The following is a 22,572-nucleotide window of genomic DNA, read 5'->3' on the forward strand; positions in this document are numbered from 1 at the left end:
GGGGTCTCCTACACGCACCGAGGTCTCCACAGGTGACCCCTGCTGTGCCACATGCCTGCATGCCTGGACCCCCACTCCTGCAGGCACACAGGAGCTTCCTATTCTCCTGCCCTGTTGTGGGGGCTGCCCATGAAGAACAGGGGGGCAGCTGAAGGAGAGGTGGCAAGCCCTTCCCAAGCCCTTGGTGCCCCCTCCTTACAGCAGCAGGAATGGTTTCTCCACCTGTGGGTCTAAGTGTTCCAGTGCTGCCTGAGGACCTGGTGTGGGGCTCCTTCCCAGCCCATCTCAAGGGTCTAGAGCGAGACTTCCAGGTGAAGTCGCTGTCCCCAAGTAGGTCCCAGAGAGTGGGCGGGGTCCTAGTTTGGGACACCCCAAAGCATTCACTAGATGAGGGTTCTAGCACCAGTGGTTTACGTGGGAGGTGCAGGGGATGGAAATGAGGAAGAGGCTCAGGGAAGGGGGGCTGCCAGTGAGGCTGTGCTATGATCTCAGCACCGCATGGTCATCTGCACTGAATCGTGGGAGAAGGAAGCGCTGAGAAACAGTCTAAAACACGTGCCTCAGAATCATCCCATCCAAGTGGTGAGGGAGCTGAGGGCCTCAGACACCCACTCTGAGGGCTGAGGGCTGCTCTTGGTGGCTGCTTCCTCAGTAGCCTGCTCCATCCACAGAGCGGTCTTCTGCAGTTCTGGGAGGAAAGCCCCAGGCACACAGATGCAGGTACACAGAGATAGAAGTTTGCTGGAGCAAACTGAAGGGTGGGATGGGCACGGGCAGAGTGGTGACAGCTGCCGCTAGAGGCTGCCTTCACCTCTGACTCAGGTGCCGGCTGCCCACTGTCCCAACAGCGCTTCTCCTGGATCTGGGCTGGGAGCCCACTCCTCCCCATGCTCATGGATGTCTGTGCTGCCTATTGACCAGCATCTGCCTCTGGAGAAGCCCATGCCCTATATGAGTTTTGGGGGCAGGCAGAATGGGTTTCTGTTGCTTGTGATAAGGATCCCTGACACGCATTCTGAATTCAGGTGACCTGCATGGGGCTGCACCATCCACCCTAGGGTAAGCACGACCCAAGTTAGGCCTCAAACAGTAAATGTAGAAAATAAAAAGTTTGTTGCAGGAAGTCAGGGACCCTGAACGGAGGGACCAGCTGAAGCCATGGCAGAAGAATATAAATAGTGAAGATTTCATGGACATTTATTAGTTCCCCAAATTAATACTTTCATAATTTCTTACACCTGTCTTTACTGCAATCTCTGAACAAAAATTGTGAAGATTTCATGGACACTTATCACTTTCCCAATCAATACCCTTGTGATTTCCTATGCCTGTCCTTACTTTAATCTCTTAATCCCATCATCTTTGTAAATTGAGAAGGATGTATGTCGCCTCGGGACCCTGTGATGATTGCATTTTAACTGCAGAAATTGTTTGTAGAGCATGTGTGCTTGAACAATATGAAATCTGGGCACCTTGAAAAAAAAGAACAGGATAACAGCAATGTTCAAGGGATAACAAGTGAGATAACCTTAAACTCTGACTGCCACTGAGCTGGGTGGAACAGAGCCATATTTCTCTTCTTTCAAAAGCAAATAGGAGAACTATCGCTGAATTATTTTTCTCAGAAAGGAACATCCTGAGAAAGAGAATGTGCCCCTGAGGGTAGGCCTCTAAAATGGCTGCTTTAGGGACGGCTGTCTTTTACGGTCGAAGACAAAGGAATGAAATAAGTCCCAGTCTCCTGTAGCGCTCCCAGGCTTATTAGGACGAGGAAATTCCCACCTAACAAATTTTGGTGAGACCAGTTGTCTGCTCTCAAGCCCTGTCTCCTGATAAGATGTTATCAATGACAATGCGTGCCCGAAACTTCATTAGCAATTTTAATTTCGCCCCGTCCTGTGGTCCTGTGATCTCGCCCTGCCTCCATTTGCTTTGTAATATTTTATTACCCTGTGAAGCATGTGATCTCTGTGACCCAAACCCTATTTGTGCACTCCCTCCCCTTTTGAAAATTGCTAATAAAAACTTGCTGGTTTTACGGCTCAGGGGGCATCATGGAACCTGCCAACATGTGATGTCTCCCTTGGACACCCAGCTTTAAAATTTTCCTCTTTTGTACTCTTTCCCTTTGTTTCTCAGACCAGCCGATGCTTAGGGAAATAGAAAAGAACCCATGTTGACTATCGGGGATGGGTTCCCCTGATAAAATTTTCCTCTTCAAAGCTTCCCTTCTTGTTAAAGAATAAGTCATAAGTGTTAGAAATAATAGTTTCTTTTAAAGACTAACTTCCTTCAAGCCTCCTTGCTTTGTGCTATTAACTCTTTACTAAGCCCTATCCTATGTAGCTGTTAGATATAAAGGAATAAGTGCATTCTATGTCCTTACACTTTAACGAAAATACTTGTGCTAGACATGCTCACAAACACGTAGTACATTCTATGTTCTTGTACTTTAACCAAGATATTTGTGCTGGACGTGCTCACAGGCATGTCCCAGCTTGCAGCCTATGCACCTTCCCCATTAGGCATAAGCAACTTCCTCTTTTCCTTTGTTGTCCCTTGCCTTCACCTGTTTAGAAAAGTTTTAAATTATTAGCCTGTCAGGTTTTAGTTTAGATTGTGAGGTCTGGCTCCAGCCAATGGAGACAGGGCACAGTAGCAGGGACAAGCTATGTAAAGGATAAAAATTGCTTCCCTCCTTTGTTCAGGTGTGTTTTCACCATTGTTCCATCTTCAAGGAGCACCCTTTCTGCAGAAAGTAAAATTGCCTTGCTGAGAAAACTTTTTGTCTGAATGCTAATTTTTCCTTGTGGTGCCGAGGAACAAGCATTCTATTTCTGAATAAACATTTTACATATAACAATAAGCAAAACCTAGTGTCCTGGCTGGGGCCACCATGTTGCCTGCCTCCAGCTGGGGCTGCTCCTTTTTCAAGAGTGTCTCTCTGCCAGACTTGCAATCACAAGGTGGGAAAACTGGAGCTGCTGGAAGTCATTTTGCCACCTCAGAGAGAGATGCTTTTGAGAATAGGGTCCAGCCAGAGAAGCCAGGCCCTGCTGGCATTTCAGTCTCTGCCTCAGCCACCTGGAAAGTCAGCATTACCTCTGGACATTTTGGTTATTTGAGCCAGTAACTTATCCTTTTTTTTCCCCAAGACAGAGTCTTACTCTGCTGGTGCCCAGGCTGGAGTGCAGTGGTGGGATCTCACCTCACTGCAACCTCCACCTCCTGGGCTCAATCAATTCTTGTGCCTCGGCCTCCCTGAGTAGCTGGGACTACAGGCATGTGCCAACATGCCCAGCTAATTTTTTGTATTTTAGTAGAGATGGGGTTTCGCCATATTGCGCAGGCTGGTCTCAAACTCGTGAGCTCAGGCAATCCACCCACCTTGGCTTCCCAAAGTGCTGGGATTACAGGCATGAGCCATCACACCCGGCTTATCCTTCTGTCTTTACCAGCTTAGATTGGGTTTTATGTTTCCTGCACCCAGAAGGGTCCTAACCACTATACAATCTAATGGTTACTGTCACCCACAAATGACACTGGGTTGGGTACATTGATGACTTACTACATTTATTATCTCATGCTGATTGTACATAAAACCAAATTATTCCCACCTCCATTTCTCTCTCTCCTCCTGACCATCATGGCCCCAAACTTTGCTGTCCTGTACAGAGCACTGGGCTACGAGTCGGGAGACCTGGGTTCTCACCTTAACTCTGCCTCAGCCCCTGTGACTTACAGCAAGGCAACCCATGCTCCCAGGCCTTGGTTTTCTCCTACAATAAATGGGAAGGTTGGACTCCATGACCTCAAAGGTGTTTCCAACACTAACATTCTATGGACATTCTTCTCCTTCTTCAACTGCATTTAGCCAGTCACTGAGGACCACAGAAGTTCCTTTGGAAATCTCTAACCCATTCCTTCTGCATTCCCCACTTCTATTACCTATATAATAAGAATGGATTTCTCTCTTTCTTTTTTAAATGCTGCTTTCACCATGGAGTGCAAATTTGGAACTAAAAAGACTCCTGCAGTGAGTACAGCCCAGGAAGCCTCCTCTCTCCCTCACCACCAGAAGATGCTGGAAGAGTAAGCAGAGATCTCCATTCATTCTGATCCTTGAAGTCCCAAATGAGCCTCAACCACTTGATCTTACCAAACCACTCAGTGTTAGCGGTCATGTCCTGCCCATCTCTCACAGTCCTTATAACATTTGCTTTGAGTAGGACTTGGGTTACAAATCCAATCCCAAATCCACCTGCATTAACTCAAATTAGAGAAGGGAAATAAATGCACCTGTAATCCCAGCTATTCAGGAGGCTGAGCCAGGAAGATCGCTTGAGCCCAGGAGGTCAAGGATGCAGTGAGCTATGATTGCACCACTGCACTTCAGCCTGGGTGACAGAGTGAGATCCCATCTCTTAAAAAAAGAAAAAAGAAAAAATTAAGTCTTGCTTAAAAAAAGAAAGAAAGAAAAGGAAAATGTGTCATGAGGGACCAGGATACAATTCATGTCACTCACCCATGGGCTCGGGCTGACACGTGGCAGGGTCTCTTCTCCACTGTGGAGCATTGTTTCATTCTTCTCTCATCAGAGACCAGCTTTCTGTGCTTCACAGCTACATTGGCAGAAAACGTAGGCACCACCAGCTTCTGAGCTCCCAAGTTATCTGTCCAGCCCGAGATTGAAGTAACTCTTTTCAGCTGCTTCACCATGCTGTTGACTCACATTTCGAGTCTTCTCGGCCTCTTTTCCATGTGATCCCACCATATCTTCCCACCTTGGAGACAGGTTTTGGTGTTTTAGACCCAATTTCAGGGTTTTATGTTTATTACTATGAAATGTAGCCTTGTAAGATTACATCATGACTGCCTATTAAGGTCTTTTTGAACCCCAAATCTCCCATTTACCTTATTGGCTTCATAATGGCCAATCCCATAAAACCCAATCCCATGGGTTTGATAAGTCCAAGTCATTAAGAAAAATGACTGACTGGGAATAATCACTGGTCCTCACAGCATGCAGAAATGTCCCTGCAAGTTGTCAGATGCATAAGCCAGCACATTCTGGCATGTTCGTTTCCACAGCCACTTAGTCCTCTAGTGGGACTCTCCATCCACTCCCCTTTCCCCATCATTCCCACCAGGATTAGAGGAGACACTGCTTGTCTGAATTTCAGCAAGGACAGAGACATCTTTATATTCCTCTTCTGTAAAGCCCAGTATCCATCCCCAAAAGAAGAGCTGATCAAGCAGAGCCTCTTCTACCTGGAACTAGCCTGGGCCCAGGGATCCCTGTATCTTTTTTTTTTTTTTTTTTTGGTGGGAGACAGAATCTCACTCTGTTGCCCAGGCTGGAGTGCAGTGGCACGGTCTTGGCTCACTGCAACCTCCACCTCCTGGGTTCAAGCGATTCTCCTGCCTTAACCTCCCAAGTAGCTAGGATTACAGCTAGGATTACAGGTACCTGCCACCACGCCCGGCTAATTTTTTGTATTTTTAGTAGAGATGGGGTTTCACCATGTTGGCTAGGCTGGTCTTGAACTCCTGACCTCGTGATCCACCTGCCTCAGCCTTCCAAAGTGTTGGGATTACAGGCGTGAGCCACTGTGCCCAGCCCCCCGTATCCTTTTACAAGTGTTCACAAGCCATCTTTTAAATAGCTTGTTTCCAGAAGCCAGCTTCCCCAGGTATTGGAGTTAGCAAAATTTCTCTTGCATTGTTGGTTGGAAAAGTAGGACTTAAGGAGATTTCTAAACAAGAAAGCATGATTAGAAATGGAAGATGCTAAAGAGTGCAATTAGAAAGTATATCTTAAGGTAATCTGTGATAAGAGGGGATGTTTTATATTGCCTTTGTTTTTAAGTTGACATTAAAATATATTATTATTTGACGAGATTTGTCCTTTGAAGACTTCTCTACTGATAGGCACTTCTGCAACAAATTTGCATAATTTGATATAAATATTTTGTAATTATTCCTAAAGGCCAATCAATGGGCATTTATGATGGCTCATAATAAATACACAATAGTATATATTACATAATATATGTTAATTGATGGGTTGCATTTTTTTTCTTTGAGCTTACACAATGTTTTAGAAACAGTCTACTTTTTATAAACATCAAGTTGGATATTCTTCTGTGTTGCATTTGCTAAAAAGAGTCAATAGTTAAGAATCTGTTTCTTTTATATATGTCAGATTGTGTCCATTCAGAATACACAATCCCCTGCATAAAACTAACACGTTTTGCTGACATACTTGTTAATTTGGCTCTAAAATATTTATTATTTTTCTAATTTATAGCATTTATTTTAAAAAGATTAATCCCTTCATCCATTTCTCCAAGGCTCTTTTGTAGCTCAAAAAATTACCATAAAGATCCTCTGGTCCTCTACTACAATTACTTTAAAGTGGGGGTCAGAACACTTTTTCTGTAATGGATCAAACAGTAAATACCATAGGCTTTCCAAGCCATACATGCCCTGCTACATCTACTCAGCTCTGCAGCTACAGTGCAAAAACAACCTAGACAATAGTGAATGAATGGGTATGGCCATATTTGACTCATGGTTGTAGTTTGCCTAGCTTTGCTTTAGTGTACCTACATTAACACTGTTCATATAAACTATCCAGTAAGATAAATAATAGTTTAGTGCTTAAAAGAAAGTTATAGAACCTTTTTCTTTTAGAGTCCTTTAGGAAAAGCATCATGTATTGCTTGGAAAGTATTCTCTATTTTAAATATTAAATACAGTTTAACACACAAGAATATCCAACTTGATATTTATACAAAGTAGACTGTTTCTAAAACATTGTATAAGCTCAAAGAGAAAAATGCAACTGTATTTAAATTTTAAATACCGTTTCATTCTTTTATTACGCTGAGATATTAAGAAGGAGTAATCTGGAGTCTAGTACATAAAACATCTTTGGGTATATACATTTTGTAAATAGGAAGTGATATTACTTCTAGCATTGTAAGAACCCCAGCTCCCAAATAATAATGACTCTTGGATAATAAGCAAATACCTGTAGCATGCCTCCAATATATTGACTGTTAAAGGGCAGAAAGTTCTCCCTGGCAGTGATCGCAACAATTGAAAGCTGTATTTTCATATCTAACATAGGGATGAAATCATCCAAAATTTTTCTTTGTAGCAAGTAAGGTGGTCAGTGAAAACTCAAAACGTGGATTATCAGGCGAGCTCTCTGCTTACGTAGTTGGAGCTAAAATTTGTAGAACCATTTCAGCCATTTTCTCCACTGGGGTGCTGCAGAATTCAACTGTCGATGGAATCTTTTTTGGATTGTTAATGCCAACATTTCCCAGAAGATGAGAATTTACTGCTTTTGCCAACTTGTGATTTGTTAATGCCAGCTCTGCTGTGCTGTGGGGTTGTATGCTAGGAGAGTAAGGTTGCCCTCTTCCCTATTGCAAAGAGATTAAGAGCTCCTCCAGTAATTTCTGGGTAGCTATCATTTCCTGATGAAACTGTTCCCGTTCACTTAGGAGATCCTGTATGGAACCACGTGCATCACGTTTTTGATGCTGTGAAACTGCTTTTGAGGCCGGGCATGGTGGTTCACGCCTGTCATCCCAGTATTTTGGTAGGCTGAAGCAGGAGGATCACTTGAGGCCAGGAGTTCAAGACCAGCCTGGCCAACATGGCAAAACCCCAACTCTACTAAAAATACAAAAATTAGCCAGGCGTGGTGATGGGCACCTGTAATCCCAGCTACTTGGGAGGCTGAGGCACAAGAATCACTTGAACCCGGGAGGCAGAGGTTGCAGTGAGCTGAGATTGCACCACTGCCCTCCAGCCTGGGCAACAAAGCGAGACTCCGTCTCAAAAAACAGAAAAACAAAACTACTCTTGATGCTCTTGAGTTGGTTAACTCATCTGCCATTACTCTGCTTGCAAGGAATTTACCTCGCCATACATCACACTGTATTAACATACATCCTAACTGTTTGGAAAGCTGAGCTGCGTTTCAACCTAGGGCTTCATTTTCTAAAATAAGCTGATTTTTCTCACAGGCTAGACATTCAAAGTGATACTGAAGATCATCCACAACAGAAGCCACCAGCAACTTTTTTTTTTTTTGAGATGGAGTCTCACTCTGTCGCCCAGGCTGGAGTGCAATGGCTGGATCTCAGCTCACTGCAAGCTCCGCCTCCCGGGTTCAAGTGATTCTCCTGCCTCAGCATCCCGAGTAGCTGGGACAACAGGCGCCCACCACCTCGCCCAGCTAGTTTTTTGTATTTTTTAGTAGAGACGGGGTTTCACCATGTTAGCCAGGATGGTCTCTATCTCCTGACCTCGTGATCCGCCCGTCTCGGCCTCCCAAAGTGCTGGGATTACAGGCTTGAGCCACCGTGCCCGGCTAACTTTTTAAACTCATTATTTACCTCTGTCTGTATACGGAGCTGGTTTCAAAGACCTTCTTTGTCCTGTAGTAACCTTCTTTCATAATTCTTGAGCTCCTCCCCCTTTTTTCTTTTTGACAGAATCTCGCTCTGTTGCCTAGGCTGGAGTGCAGTGGCATTATCTTGACCCACTGCAACCTCTGCCTTCTGGGTTCAAGCGATTCTTCTGCCTCAGCCTCTCCAGTAGCTGGGACTACAGGCGCACACCACCACGCCCAGCTAATTTTTGTATTTTAGTAGAGACGGAGTTTCACCATATTGGCCAGGCTGGTCTCAAACTCCTGACCTTGTGATCCTCCCACCTTGTCCTCCCAAAGTCCTGGGGTTATAGGCGTGAGCCACCATGCCCAGTCTCTAATTAATACATTCTTTACTCTGAGAGTTCCTTATTAGGTTCTATAACTCTCTCTGACTGACCAAGGAATTTTCCTTTATGATATCCCAGAGACATCATAATTTTGTTGGAGCTATCATGAGTTATTGTATTTTTGTTGGAGCTATCATGAGTTATAGCAACTTTGGGACCTAATATTCTTTTTTTTTTTTTTTTTTTTTTTGAGACAGAGTTTCGCTCTTGTTGCCCAGGTTGGAGTGCGGTGGCATGATCTTGGATCACTGCAACTGCTGCCTCCCAGGTTCAAGCAATTCCCCTGCCTCAACCTCCCAAGTAGCTGGGATTACAGGTGCCCACCACCACGCCCAGTTAATTTTGTATTTTTAGTAGAGACTGGGTTTCTCCATGTTGGTCAGGCTGATCTCGAACTCCCAACCTCAGATGATCCGCCCGCCTCGGCCTCACCAAAGTGCTGGGATTGCAGGTGTGAGCCACCGCAACCGGCAGGACCTAATATTCTTACAGCTTCCACTTCTACTGCTTTTCAGTGAGCATTTTCCCTGGCTGAACTCGTGGGCTCTCTGTGATGGAACTGCTTTCTTCCATGGACCCCGAAGGCTATGATGACTTCTGGATTGGACCCCAGAGGGAACTTCAACAGATTTAGGTGGCTCCTCAGTGTCCAGTCCATCTCCTGCTCCTCAGTTTGGGGATGAAGTAAGGGTGACTTTGGTTTTTAAACTTTTAAGAGTAGTAATTTTTTTTCCCCTTAACTACTGAAAATGCACTCCAAGACTTCCACTGAACAACCTCTAAGATTCTTATTCTCCCCATTTCAGGGGGCTTCACTCGACAAGCTCTTTGAATCAGCATCGCCAGGTTAACTTCTCACAGACCTCTTCCATTCCGAAGCCGACCCCCCCAGGCCCTCCAGACATCCCTTACATTGCCTTTGGATTAAGTTTAGGATGGATCTTTCTTTTCCTCTTCCATCAAAAATAGAATCCAGATTTGGGGGATTTGACAGGCAATAGGGCCCATAGGCCATATTATACTCAACTAAGATATGACCAGATTTATAGATGCTCCATTATTTTATGAGCTATAAAATGTAACCAATTAAACCATTAACACAATGCTTTCTTTAGAATTTTATTATGTTCTTTACGTACTCATATATATATACATTATTATATACTTATTGAAAGAGCTCAGACTTTTTTAGACATGTATCATGTACAATATGAGGAAAGCAAATTTGCTAAAGCTCTCTTCTGAATCCCTTGTCAGTGTTTTTTTTTTTTAGATGAAGTCTCACTCTATCGCCCAGGCTGGAGTGTAGTGGCGCGATCTCGGCTCACTGCAATCTCTGCCTCCCGGGTTCAAGCGATTCTTCTGCCTCAGCCTCCCAAGTAGCTGGGATTATAGGCACCTGCCACCACACCCAGCTAATTTTTTGTATTTTTACAAATACAAAAAAACAGGGTTTCACTATGTGGTCAGGCTAGTCTCAAACTCCTGACCTCATGATTTGCCCGCCTCAGCCTCCCAAAGTGCTGAGATTACAGGCGTGAGCCACTGCACCCGGCTCAGAGTCTTTAAGTGCCTGTTTTTCACACACCATTGCCTGCTGTGCCATCAATAGAACTGAAAATGCAGCATTTCTTTTTCTTTTTCTCTCTCCCCTCCCTCCTTCCCTTCCTCCCTTCCTTCCTTCAGGATGATCTTGGCTTACTGCAACCTCCATCTCCCAGGTTCAAGTGATTCTCCTGCCTCAGCCACCCAAGTAGCTGGGAATACAGGCACGCACCACCACACCCGGGTAATTTTGTATTTTTAGTAGAGATGGGGTTTCACCATGTTGCCCAGGCTGGTCTTGAGCTTCTGGGCTTGAAACATCTGCCCACCTCAGCCTGCCAAAGTGCTGGGATTATAGGTGTAAGCCATTGCACCCTGGCTAGCATTTCTTAAGCCAGTACTACACCATGATCACCAGCATTTTCTTTCTGGGGACCCACTATGCAAGTGTTGATACTGGAGCTTGATCTTACCAGGAGATAAGATTAATGGAAGTTTTTGAGACAACAGACAGGACTCACATTCCTGTCTCAAATAGGCAGGCAATGACACTAAGTCATGACTGCTGTCTGGCCAACAGCAATTGTAAGACACCATTAATCCTAAAGTGAGATCAATTGTATGCTGTATCTCAATATCAGAGATGCTACAATGTGAAAATTGATGAACTGAGACAGTTCTTATGAGACAACCTTTTGGGTTATCCTAAAGATGATACCCAGTCTAGCCCATGAGCAATGGCCCCACCCTCATCCACTGACAGGCATCATTTTATCAGACCAGGTCAGTCTGGGCCAAGTGCGTCCTGGACATTTGGAATTGGAACTAGTCTCTCGTGTTAAGAAAATGTCAACACTAGGCATTGCGGAATTGGCCTCTGCCACCATGGGGAGGTGTGCACCCAAAGCTGGACTGCAGGGAGAGGAGGGAGGCTGACACACAGAGGGGCCAAGAAAAGCTAGAGAGAAGGCAAGACCTCAGCCTCCCAAGGGCTTTCCAGTTCTGTGGCTGGTGCCTACCTGGAGCTGGACTGCTCTCTGGCTCCTGCATCTGAGACAACAGGAAGCCTTACAGTAATTCCCCCTGTGTCTTTAAGCTGGCCCATGTCGCTGACAAAGAACTCCACTGCACCACCTTCGCTGTGCTTGCTCAGGTCTCAACTGCATTTCAGATAGCAGCTTCTCCACCCCTTTTGGGGCTGTGAAAGCCATGATGATCACAAAACAACTCACAAAGCAACTTCTAGAGTTACTGCTCAGATGAGGATCCTATAAGGCAGTGTTTGAGTGTCCTGTAAAGCTCAGGTCCAGCTACTGCCCAGCTACCTATGTTCTGTCCCCCTAAGCTTGGCCTCATCTGTAGGGGACACTGAGGGAGGGGCAGCCTGTGACCTTAGAGACTTCCAAGTGAGGTGACTTGCCCCATTCTTGGATTAAGCCCACAGCTGTCAGCCTCAGCCCTTTGCCACTAACCAGTTGAGCTAAGAAGCCCACCCATCTCCTGCTGGGCCCAGCTATTCTGGCCTTTTGGGGCTCTCAAAGCTTGGAAGCTTCCTTCTCCCCTCTCCATGGATGGCACTTTTAGGGCTCAGGAAGTCAAGTCCAGCAGCTAAGGCAGTCTCCCAAGGGCCAGTGTTGCACACTCAGGCCTTTGAACCTAGGGCAGTTTCTCCAGCAGGTCATGCCTATGCCACGGGTCACTGACATCAGGAAGGCAGCCAGCTCCCCAGGGCATGAACGATGGAGCACATATTAGCTTCCTATGGTTGCTGTAACAAATTATCACAAATGAAGTGGCTTAAAACAATACAACCGTATTATCTCACAGTTCTGGAGAACAGAGACCCAAAATGGGTCTGTAGACCTGCATTCTATCTGGAGGCTCTCAGGGAGAATCTGTTTCCCTGGCTTTTCTAGCTTCTAGAGGCTGTCCACATTCATTGGCTTGTGGCCTCACATCACTCCAACCCCTGCTTCTGTTGTCACATTTCCTCTGATGCTGACACGCCTGCTCCCTGAGCACCCACCCAGATAATCCAGAACAATCTCCCCACCTCAAGATTCTTAATCACATCTGCAAAGTCTTATTTGTCATATAAATTAACAATCATGGGTTCCAGGGACTAGGACATGGACATCTTGGGGGATCATTACTCAGCCTACTACAGAGCACAGAGACTGAAGGACAGCTTCCCTTAATAGTATTTTTCCGTAATCAGGCCTTTTTCTTTAAGAATATTTTAAACAGCATAACAAAGCACAGCTGACTTTTTCCCCCCTTTTACAGACAGGGTCTTGTTATGTTGTTCAGGCTGGACTCAAAACTCCTGGGCTCAAGTGATCCTCACCTCAGCCTCCCAAGTAGCTAGTACTACGGACATGCACCACCATGCCCTGCTACAGCTGTTTTTTTTATACAACTCTAGGGACAATACCCATTGCCACTTATTACATGCCTACTGTGTGCCAGAGAGAGAAGGAAAGCAACATTATTGGCCCCATTTAAGGAGGTCACTTGCCCAAGGTAATCCAACTGGCCGGTGGCAGGCAGACTTGAGCTCACATCTGCCTCCATTGACAGGCACTGATGTTGAGGTTGTATTTCTTCCCTTGGCACCCATAATGCAGACCCTAGTCTAAAGTCTTGTTTTTGTCGGAGAGCTTTGGAGCCTTAAATTCAGAGGCGCTTCACACAGCTCATGCCACCTGCAGAAGTACCAGAGAGCCTGGCATAGGCCAAGGAACTGGCAGAGGCTTCAGCCTCTCCTCACCACATCAGGAAATTGAATCTGTTCTCTCTTCTAGTAACTAACTTCGCCAAATGACTACACTTGTTGGGCATTAACCCCATGTCCAAGGGACAAACTATGAGCTGGTCCAGTGATGGAAGAGGTGGGTAGAAGCTAGGTCACACTCCTGCCACAGATTTGGTACCAGAACGGTCATTAGGGTTTTGTTAAGGAATGGACAGGCCAGAGAGAGGAGAGATGGGCCTTCATGAGGCTATCAACAAAGTCCCTACAAAAAAGTCAGAGGTAGATAAAAATGTAAGAGCTATACATCCACATAGGCAGGAAAGAGATGTAATGAGTTCATCCCACTGACGCATGAACAATTAATTGCTACCTGTCAGTTGTCAATGGGGAGAATTTCATCCACTCGATCATTTAAAGCAAGCTGGAACAGGGTACAATGAGAATTGGCCAAGGATGAAATTCAAAGGATGCCTGGGGGCAAGTGATGTAATGGGTTGCAAAACAAAGGTCAGATAAAAGGCATGGGCTCAGGGGCCCTGGTGCCAGAGCAGACGGCGTCCTATAAAGACTGTCTTTTACTCTGGAGAAACTAGAGCAGTACACACAGTATTCGGCATTCAGGGATGGGGCCTGAGATTCTGTATTTCCAGTGAGCTCCCAGGTGATGCCGAACAGCTGCCATCTGTCGGTCATCTTGAATAGCAAGGGATGAGATGACTCTTAAGAGACAACTCAAGCTGTTCCCTGCAGCAAAAATAAAACGAGTGGGGGGAATGCAGATGTCACAGAGCTGTTTGATGCCGTGGAAAAATGAAGGTGGGGCTTATCATCAAGAAGTCCTTTACGCATCCATGACTTTCTGTCCAACTCATAGGAGACTGGAGAAATTACCTTTTCCTTTTTAAAATGAAGAAACTGAAGTGTAAGACGATTGAACACAGCAGAGTCAAAACCATTAGGGGTAGATACAGGTGCCCCACGCCATCCTTGACCCCACACACACTTCCAGAAAACATCAAGCAAGGAGCAGGCAAAGAGCTGTCATAGGAGTGTGGTTGTTTTAATACCGTTCTTGCCAAGCAATATCAAAGTTGTCCATATTCTCCAAGTGTGTCCTATTTTTTATAGACAATATTAAAATTTTTTAAGTGTGTGCTGATAAAGAGACTAGTCACACCTCTGGGGATTTAAAAATGAGAAGCCACATAAATTCTCTTCCTTAAAAAACAGCCATTTCAAAAGATTTTCTTTAATATCATAAAATATTTTCATGGACAAGTGAGCTAGCAAACACACATGCACCCATGTGCCTTTTGACAAGAGTACCCCCTACCCCGACTCCCACACCAAAGTGGACATGAGATTGGAGAAATGAATACAGCAGATGGAACAGATAGAAGAAAAAAAAAATCCGTAAAAAGGATGGAAGATAACTTTGTGCTTGGTTATTTTCCTATGTCACAACAAAACAAGACATTTCGGTGCAAATAGTTAATCTTTCCTCTTTTTTTCCATTTGGTGGAGAAAAAAATACTTTTTCTATAATAAAATATGTAGTTTTTTGGTTTTTAACGTAACTTTTTTTTTTCTTTTTTGCAGAAAATAATTTTGTAAACTGTCACTTTGCGGGCAGGGAGGCTCGATGCCACGTGGGCCCCAGCTAGCCCCGGTGGAGGCTGGGAGCTGAAACCGAACCTAGGCAGGAGATGGGCGACGGCGGAGGTGCAAGGCAGGGCACGGCGCACGGGACGAGGGCGGCCGGGCAGGGTGGATTAGAGGTCACTCTCGCCGTACAGTGCCGTGGAGAAGGACATGTAGTCCAGAGCACCTGGCACGGAGTCGGGGCCGGTGTAGGGGGCCATCCGCGCGATGCAGTACTCGGCCTGGTCAGGCGGCAGCTCGCGGCGCAGCTCGTCCACGGTAATGTAGTTCTGCGGGGAGAGAGAGGTCAGGGTGGCCGCAAAGTCCAGCAGCCGTAAAGCGGGGTGGCCCAACACAGCCGCAAAGCCCGGCCGCGTGAAGGCAGCACGTGCCGTTTGCATTATGCCTCCCTCCTGCAACTACAGGATGTATGGACATAAATATCCACACATGTACATACCGCATACACATGTATTTTTAAAACTGTCTCAGGTTTTCCACTTCAGTACCTACTTTCCAATCTAATTCCATGTGCCAATTACACCTATAAACATCTTCTGAATCACACTAGTCTGCAATAATTGCGTGCTGGAGCAGTATCCGCAGATACTCTGGTGGAGCGTATAGGTTCCTGGGGGGACCCCACACGCACTCAGCTGAGCTCTCTGGAGGCTTTGGACAGAGAGTCTAATTTTAATGAGCCCTCCAGCAGATTAAGAACACCATCCACGTTTGGGCATCATTGCTTCCCAAATATGGTCAGGCTTATCTTAAGCTCCTTTGCAGAAATGTGGGCCTTGCCCCATGCAAGCAGCTCCATCCTGGGTATCTGCCTTCTCCCAGGTTTTGCCCATGCTAGGTCTATTTGAAAGCTGTGTCTTTTAGGAGCTTCAAGATCCAGGAGAGCTCATTTGGGGGCTCTGACCCACAAGGTAGTCCCCCTGCACCATGCCCTACCTCTGCCAGAGTGCCCTGGGAACCAGTTTGAGGAAGGGTGGAGCTGCCACTGTCAATCCCAAAGTTGGGAAACAAGGCCCCTATCTGGGCCCCAGTTTTCCTCTTCTACAAAATTAGCAACTACAACTAAATGGTTTGAGGATCCTTCCAGCTCCAAGGTGCTATGATGCAAATAAGGTTGTTCTTATACTTAAATCAGACCTTTAGGGACTTCTTTGTAGGTTCAGCCTTTATTCCCCTGTAGACAGACATTTCAGAAATTATACTCCCTCCCTACTGGCTTTTTGCTTTTGGTAACTGAATCTTTTCCGTTTAAGATGGAGTCTCACTCTGTCACCCAAACTGGAGTGCAGTGGTGCGATCTCAGCTCACCACAACCTCCGCCTCCCAGGTTCAAGCGATTCTGAGGTCTCAGCCTCCCGAGTAGTTGGAATGACAGGTGCATGCCACCACACTTGGCTACTTTTTTGTATTTTTAGTAGAGATGGGGTTTTGCCATGTTGGCCAGGCTGGTCTTGAACTCCTGACCTCAGGTGATCCACCCACCTCGGCCTCCCAAAGGGCTGGAATTACAGGCATGAGCCATCATGCCTGGCCTGAATCTTTTCAGTTTTGAAGGAAGGATGGCATAAGGATTTACTGTGACTTTACAGAACAGAACACAGACCCTAGGCCCACATCCCACCCCCACCATTTCTTCTGGCTGCTCTGTGAGTCTTTTCTATAATATTTGAGGGATCTGTGGCTTCTACAGATCCCCTCAGGTCCCTGGGCTGGAGATGGCTGTGGTTCTGGATGACATCCAGGTCTACCAGTGACCATCTCAGAACAGTGGAGACTTGGACTGAGCCTCTGGCATCCATGGAGACAATCCCCTGCATCCCTCCACTGCTAGGTGGAGTGTTGCAGGGTACTTGGGAGACTGGGAAACCCAGAGTGGATCACTGCTCAAGGTAGAAAACACGAGAGACGTGCTTCCTTCTTGTGTCCCACAGTCCCTCTTCCTGCTCCCACTATAGTCCGTGCCAATGCACAGGATGATACCAAGGGTGAAGTCCCAGGGGTTGTCAGATGGATTCCAAGAGTCCAGTCACACATCCACACCACTCTACTCCCCTCTGCCACCCGTCATTTCACCCCAGCTATGGAGTCCCTCACTGGCAAGCAGTGATCCTGGGAGGGTCATTTATACTAATCCTGTGTCCTGACACCTTAGCTGAGCCCAAGGCATTACAGAAATGGGTAGAAGTGGCAAACAAGGAGAGGCCAAAGGACCCTGGAAGAAGGGGCGGTTCCAGCTCTCACCCCTCTAGATCACAGTCCAGCCAGTGCCTGCCACCCCAGCACAATGCCCATGCCATAGAACACCCACCTTGTCCCCGGCCAGGATCTTGAAGGAAGCCATGACTTGGTCTGCTGTATCTGTATCGGCTGTCTCGCGGGACATGAAGTCAATGAAGGCCTGGAATGTCACTACCCCCAGGCGATTGGGGTCCACAATGCTCATGATGCGGGCAAATTCTGCTTCTCCCTGGAGGAAACAGCCAACCCCAGGCCTGTCAGCCCATGGCCTGCTGAGAATATCTCATATGGACTGAAGACCCTGGGGGCTCAGATCAGCCTGTGGCTGGAAGAGGAGGGCACATCCCCCTGACCTAACCTGGGTTGTCCTAAGGGTATGATGGGGACACAACACCCAAGAGGAGAGACCCAGCTCAGGGTTTCCCATGCCCTGCAGATGCCTGGGTTCCTCTTACAGCAAATAATCATGTTGATAATAACTACAGTGATCACACGATTAACAATGGCTGACACCTATGCAGCATATCTTATATGCCAAGTATTAACCTAAAAGCTTTATTTCAATTCATTTAATCCTCACTACAACCATAAAGGTAGGTATTTTATTATCTTCATTGTACAGATGAGAAATCTGAAGCCCAGACAGGCTAAGTGACTTGCCCAGGGTCACAGAGCCAGGAAGCCGCAGAACTGGGATTTGAACTCAGGCAGTCTGGTTCTAGAATCTGTTCTCTCCCCACCACACTGTATTTTCTATGTGCCAGATACATGCACAGACTTAAATTCCTTCATTTAACCCTTGCAACAGTCCTGTAGGGTTCCCCCACTTCACCTGAGGCTACACGCTAATGATGGCAGGGCTGGGATTTACTCCCAGGTTCACTGCTCCTAGCCCCATGCCCATGCCCTGCACTGGGCAGCTTGTGAGCTCTTCACTTGGCACCATGGCCCAGGAGTCACCTGACTGCCCTGCTCAGAAGGTCTGTGTGAGGGGGGACAGAATAGGAAGGTTGGGGAGTGGGGGACAGCCTGGGACAATCCAGAGGGGCAGCAGGCCCGACCGGAGCCACCGCCAGGACAGAGGTGGAAGGTCTCAATTTCCATGCTCCATGTGAGGTGACGCAGGCCAACCCCCAACCTGGGATGTCCCACACCACCAGTCCTTCCTGCCAGCCTCAGGGTCAGCCCAGCTGTCCACAGTGGGAGTGAGGAAGTACCAGAAGATGAAGTAGCACAGAGACTGAGACGAGGAGGCCAGGGCTCCTGGATACAGGCCGGTGGCCGGGCCGGCTTTCAGGGAGCCATCTTCCCCAAGGACATGGGCCTTGTGGCTCCTCCAGGGAGGGCAATCCCTAGCCTGAGGGCCTCCAGCCTGCCACTCGTGGGACTTGGCCGCTCCCGCCAGCTGGCTGCCTCCTCACCAGGGCAGACAGAGGGTGGGGTTTACGTTACCATGTTGTAACCCATGGAGATCAGGCAGGCGCGGAAATCATCCGTGTCCATCATGCCTGTCTTCTTCTGTGGGGGGCAGTGGTACCAAGACACAAGGAGGGTTGGGAAGGCAGGAAGAGGAAGGGCCGGCCCGGGGCCAGGAAGACAGAAACAGATGGCCAGAGCGGGGATGAGGTTTATGGTTTGGGGGATCAGGACGGGGAAAGGAACATAGGAGGAGAAGATGGGAACACACATTGGTGGCAACGTCCAAAGACAGGAGGAAGACAGAGCAGGGAGATGCAAAAATCCACCCATGGGATGAAGAGCGATGAGGATGGAAGACAGTGGGCACCCAGCAGGTTGCCACGAAAGACAGCAGAGGGCAGAGGGTGGACCAGTGACAGGGCAGACAGAGACAGCAGGAGAGGACGAGCCCCATGGCCCATAGGAGGGGGACAGGAGATCCAGACAGAGAGAAGAGAAAAAGGAAAAACGCATTATTTCTCGCCCCAGACGCCACCCCTGAGTGTGCTCCATGCAGGAGGCGAGTACCTGGGGGTCGTTGCCAATATCATAACCCAAGCTGATGAGGCAGGCTTTGAACTCCTCGGGACCCAGTGTGCCGGAGTGATCCTGGGGCCGCGGTGCGCCAGGCAGCGAGCCATGCGGTGTCAGGGAGGTGGAGCCGTGAGGGGGGCATGCCCCGGGGGAGGGTGGCGTGTGTGGGGAGACACAGGGACAGGCATGCGGAGGGAGGGTGGGGGCGGGGGAGGAGGGGAAATAAAAGTGCACACGGTTAGACACACCAATGAGGCTCCAGGGGGTGCCCTCCCCCCAGCACACACAGCCCTGCTCCAGGGAGCAGGACCAGAGTGGGGTGTGATGAGCCACAAGGGTGAGAAGCTCCCCCAGAAGTGACCCAGCCCCCGGCTTCCCCCAGGGACTTCCCCCAGGTGCCTAGAGAGCCATGAAGCAGGCAGGGGTGGTGGGCAGCACCCAAGAACATGCTCCCACGCCTTGGGACCGCCCGCAAGCCCCAGGGCACTGGGAAGGGGCAGCCCACTAAAACCCGGCCTGACCCAGAGCTCGGATGGGAACCCAGGACCAAGGCCTCTGACATCCCCAGCAGAGTCCCAGAGGCCGCTGGAGGTCGGGGTAGGGGTGGGAGCCAGCAAGGGCAGGAGGAGTCTCTCTTCTGCTCCTCTGTCTCCACAGCCAGGGAGCAGCAAGCCTTCACTGTGGGTGACTCTTCATGGTAGGAGAGCAAGGGTCAGGGGTCAAAGGTCCTCTTTCTACCCGCAGTATGAACACTCTCTCCCAGAAAGCAGGGAAGCTTATGAGGCACCAACACAAGTTTTCCAAGGTTGGTTTTGTGGGGTGCATCAAGTCAGGGCAGGCTGATGGCAGTTTCCCCTTTCTCTCCCTCCTCACTTGCATGGCAGCCCACATCCCGGGGAAGTGCCCTCCAGGGCCCTGGGGCAGGGGTTGGGGGCTGCACTAAGAAAACACAGGGTGGGGCTCTCACCCGGTCAAAGTGGTTGAAGGAGGCCCGGAACTCATTCATCTGCTCCTGGCTGATGCCCTTGGCATCCCGGGTCAGGATCTGGTTCTCCACCTCGTTGATGGTCCTGGCGATGGTGGTGAGCAGCTGCTCCCAGCCCACACGGATGTGCTGCAGGCAGGCAAGAGGCCTGTCAGCAAAGGGGTCCCAGGCCTGGGCTCCTGGCAGCCCCTATCCACCCTACTCCCCAACTATCAAAATGGCTAAAGCCATCAAACTTGGCCTTCCGTGTGGCTGAGTGTCACCAGAGGGAGGGGAACCAGGACAAGGACAACCTACTAGGACAGGGACCCTAGATGATCAAAGGGGCAGGGTGGCAGCCTCTGCCTGGGAGAGCAAAGAGACCAGGACTTGCCAATGGGGGTCAGGTCAGGAAGGAGGGCAGATTTGGGGGTAGGAAAGATTGAGACAAAAAAATGTGTGATTCCCCGAACCTCCAACCCCACAACCCCCAGCCCACACACACTTTCACAGTTAAAACAACTAGCCATCTTACAAGCAGGTGCCTGAGCCAGTGTTTGGAGCCCGCCAGCACCCGGAACCACCAGAAGTGCTTATTCTGAACTCCACCCCCGAACTAGTGAAGCAAATTCTAGAGATGGGGCCTAGAAATATGTATTCTCAACACGTTCCTCGGGAAAGCAGAAGGTACTAAAAGTTGAAGATGTGAGGCTTCAGAGGTGAAGTGAATTTATCCTTCAACTATGACCTGTTTCCTTGGAGACTTCCCCACCCAGGAGGAAGGGCAGAAGGGGACATGGGCTCCCCGAGAGGAACAAGACCAGCCCCACCCACCTCCATGGTGTAGTTGGTGTGCTTGTTGTCGAAGATGAGCGCCTCCTGGATGAGCTGGTGGTCGCCCTCCAGCTGATCAATCTTTGGCTTGTAGTTGACAATACTCTTCTCATACTGCCTCAGGTGGCTGAGCTGGTCCTCCAGGGTCCCGTGCATCTCAATGGAGATCCTCCCGATCTCCTGCTCACCGGCAAAGAGGCAGCTTGTCAGACCACCTCACTCTGCTCCCATAGGGTGGGGACTGGGGCCTCCAAAATCATTTGTTAAGCCTTCAAATGATTCTCAGTTCCTATCCCAGCCCTAAGGAGGCCATCACTGGTAATTAGTAAGACACTTTTAGCATGGGTGCTCCTAGGTATGGAAACAGCACCACAGAGGTATATAACAAGCACTGTTATCACTAGATGAAATACCTACCAGCTCTCAGGTACCTGTCAGCCTCAGGAAGGGAATGCAGGGTCAGTTCTAACCTAAACATTCACTCCTCTGCTTGCCATTCAAATGCCCCTTTCCCAAGTCTTGTCCATCTCAGGGACCCACTGAGCCAGGATCCTTGTAGCCTCAGCAGACCTCACTCACCTCCCTCAGTGCCCATGCTCTTGCTCCTGCTGTTCTGCCTCCTGGGATGCCTGCCCTGGCTCACCTGAATCCCATCCATCCCTGCAGGCCAGGCCTAATGCCCATTTCTCTCTGTTATTCATCCATGTAAACAACCCTTGTTTGTGAAAGCACTTTCTGTCCACTCAATTGAATCCAGTAGCTATTTCCTGCCTGTCTACTAAGGACAATGTGCTGGCAGGGGGGCGGGGGGCGACACACACAAATGTGAACTCAACATGGTCTCTGCCCTTAAGGAACTCAGAGGCCACGCTCTAGCCAAGCAGGGCCCCTTTCCTGATCTGCTAAAGCACCCCACTATCTACCCCACACAATTCAGCAAAACATTCTGTGCTCCACTGGGTTCAGTTCTCTTTCTGGGATGATCAATCATCTTCTTTGGCCAGGCTCATTGCTCAGGAGGAGGAGGAGAGGAAGGGGAGGCCTGGTCAACAAGAGACACCAAAGGGATTAAGCTGGATCAGGTGCTCAGGAGCTGACTCTCCTATGGGACTTTCACAGGCAGCTGCTGCTTCTTTTTTGGCGATGGAGTCTCGCTTTGTTGCCCAGGCTGCAGTACAATGGCACAATCTTGGCTCACTGCAACCTCTGCCGACCGGGTTCAAGTGATTTTCCTGCCTCAGGCTCCCAAGTAGCTGGGATTACAGGCACACATCACCACACCTGGCTGATTTTTGTATTTTTAGTAGAGACGGGGTTTCACCATGTTGGCCAGGCTGCTCTCGAACTCCTGACCTCAGGTGATCCACCTGCCTTGGCCTCCCAAAGTGCTGGGATTACAGGCATGAGCCCATAGGCAGCTTCTTAGTGGTGTCCTCATATGTCTTTGCTCCCAAATCAGATAGTGCCAGCAGGGCTTCCTCACATAGACCCCCACAGCCTTCTACAGGAGAGCAGACCCATGGTGCGCTCAGGGCCTCAGTCCTCCATGGGTCCCACCCAGGGAGACAGGCAGCCTGGCTGGCTGGGATAGTGTGGGGAGGGGTGGGAGCCCCAGCACTGCTTCCCAGCACGGGACCCACCTCCATCTTGGTCTGGATCCAGGGCCCGATGACATTGGCCTGTGCCCCAAACTGCTTGCGTAGCCTCTCATTGTGCTGCTGTCGGGCGTGCTCCTCCGTCAGAGCTTGGTCCCTCCGAGGCACCAGCTGCCGCACCTGGG

At 48.6% G+C, this 22,572-nt stretch overlaps 1 protein-coding gene and 1 pseudogene across 4 annotated transcripts in view; both read right to left on the reverse strand.

The window, feature by feature from the left end:
- Positions 1–6,997: 6,997 nt before the first annotated feature.
- Positions 6,998–11,452, reverse strand: LOC103229230 (golgin-45 pseudogene; annotated as a pseudogene).
- Positions 11,453–14,331: 2,879 nt separating this feature from the next.
- ACTN1 (actinin alpha 1) overlaps positions 14,332–22,572 on the reverse strand; it is a 106,256-nt gene continuing 98,015 nt past the window's right edge. The window contains exons 16-22 of one of the 4 annotated variants that reach the window (XM_007987094.3): positions 22,433–22,567; positions 20,793–20,972; positions 19,962–20,108; positions 18,989–19,069; positions 18,455–18,520; positions 17,073–17,231; positions 14,332–15,033 (exon numbers count right to left, since the gene is read on the reverse strand). In XM_007987094.3, coding sequence (XP_007985285.1) covers positions 14,875–15,033; positions 17,073–17,231; positions 18,455–18,520; positions 18,989–19,069; positions 19,962–20,108; positions 20,793–20,972; positions 22,433–22,567 — 927 coding nt within the window. In that variant the 3' untranslated portion in view covers positions 14,332–14,874. Of the gene's footprint in view, positions 15,034–17,072; positions 17,232–18,445; positions 19,070–19,961; positions 20,109–20,792; positions 20,973–22,432; positions 22,568–22,572 lie in introns of those variants that run through there. The other 3 variants (XM_007987096.3, XM_007987095.3, XM_073011106.1) reach the window with 3 other exon arrangements.

The sequence above is a fragment of the Chlorocebus sabaeus genome, chromosome 24, assembly GCF_047675955.1.
Source record: "Chlorocebus sabaeus isolate Y175 chromosome 24, mChlSab1.0.hap1, whole genome shotgun sequence".
In the NCBI taxonomy this organism is placed as follows: Eukaryota; Metazoa; Chordata; class Mammalia; order Primates; family Cercopithecidae; genus Chlorocebus; species Chlorocebus sabaeus.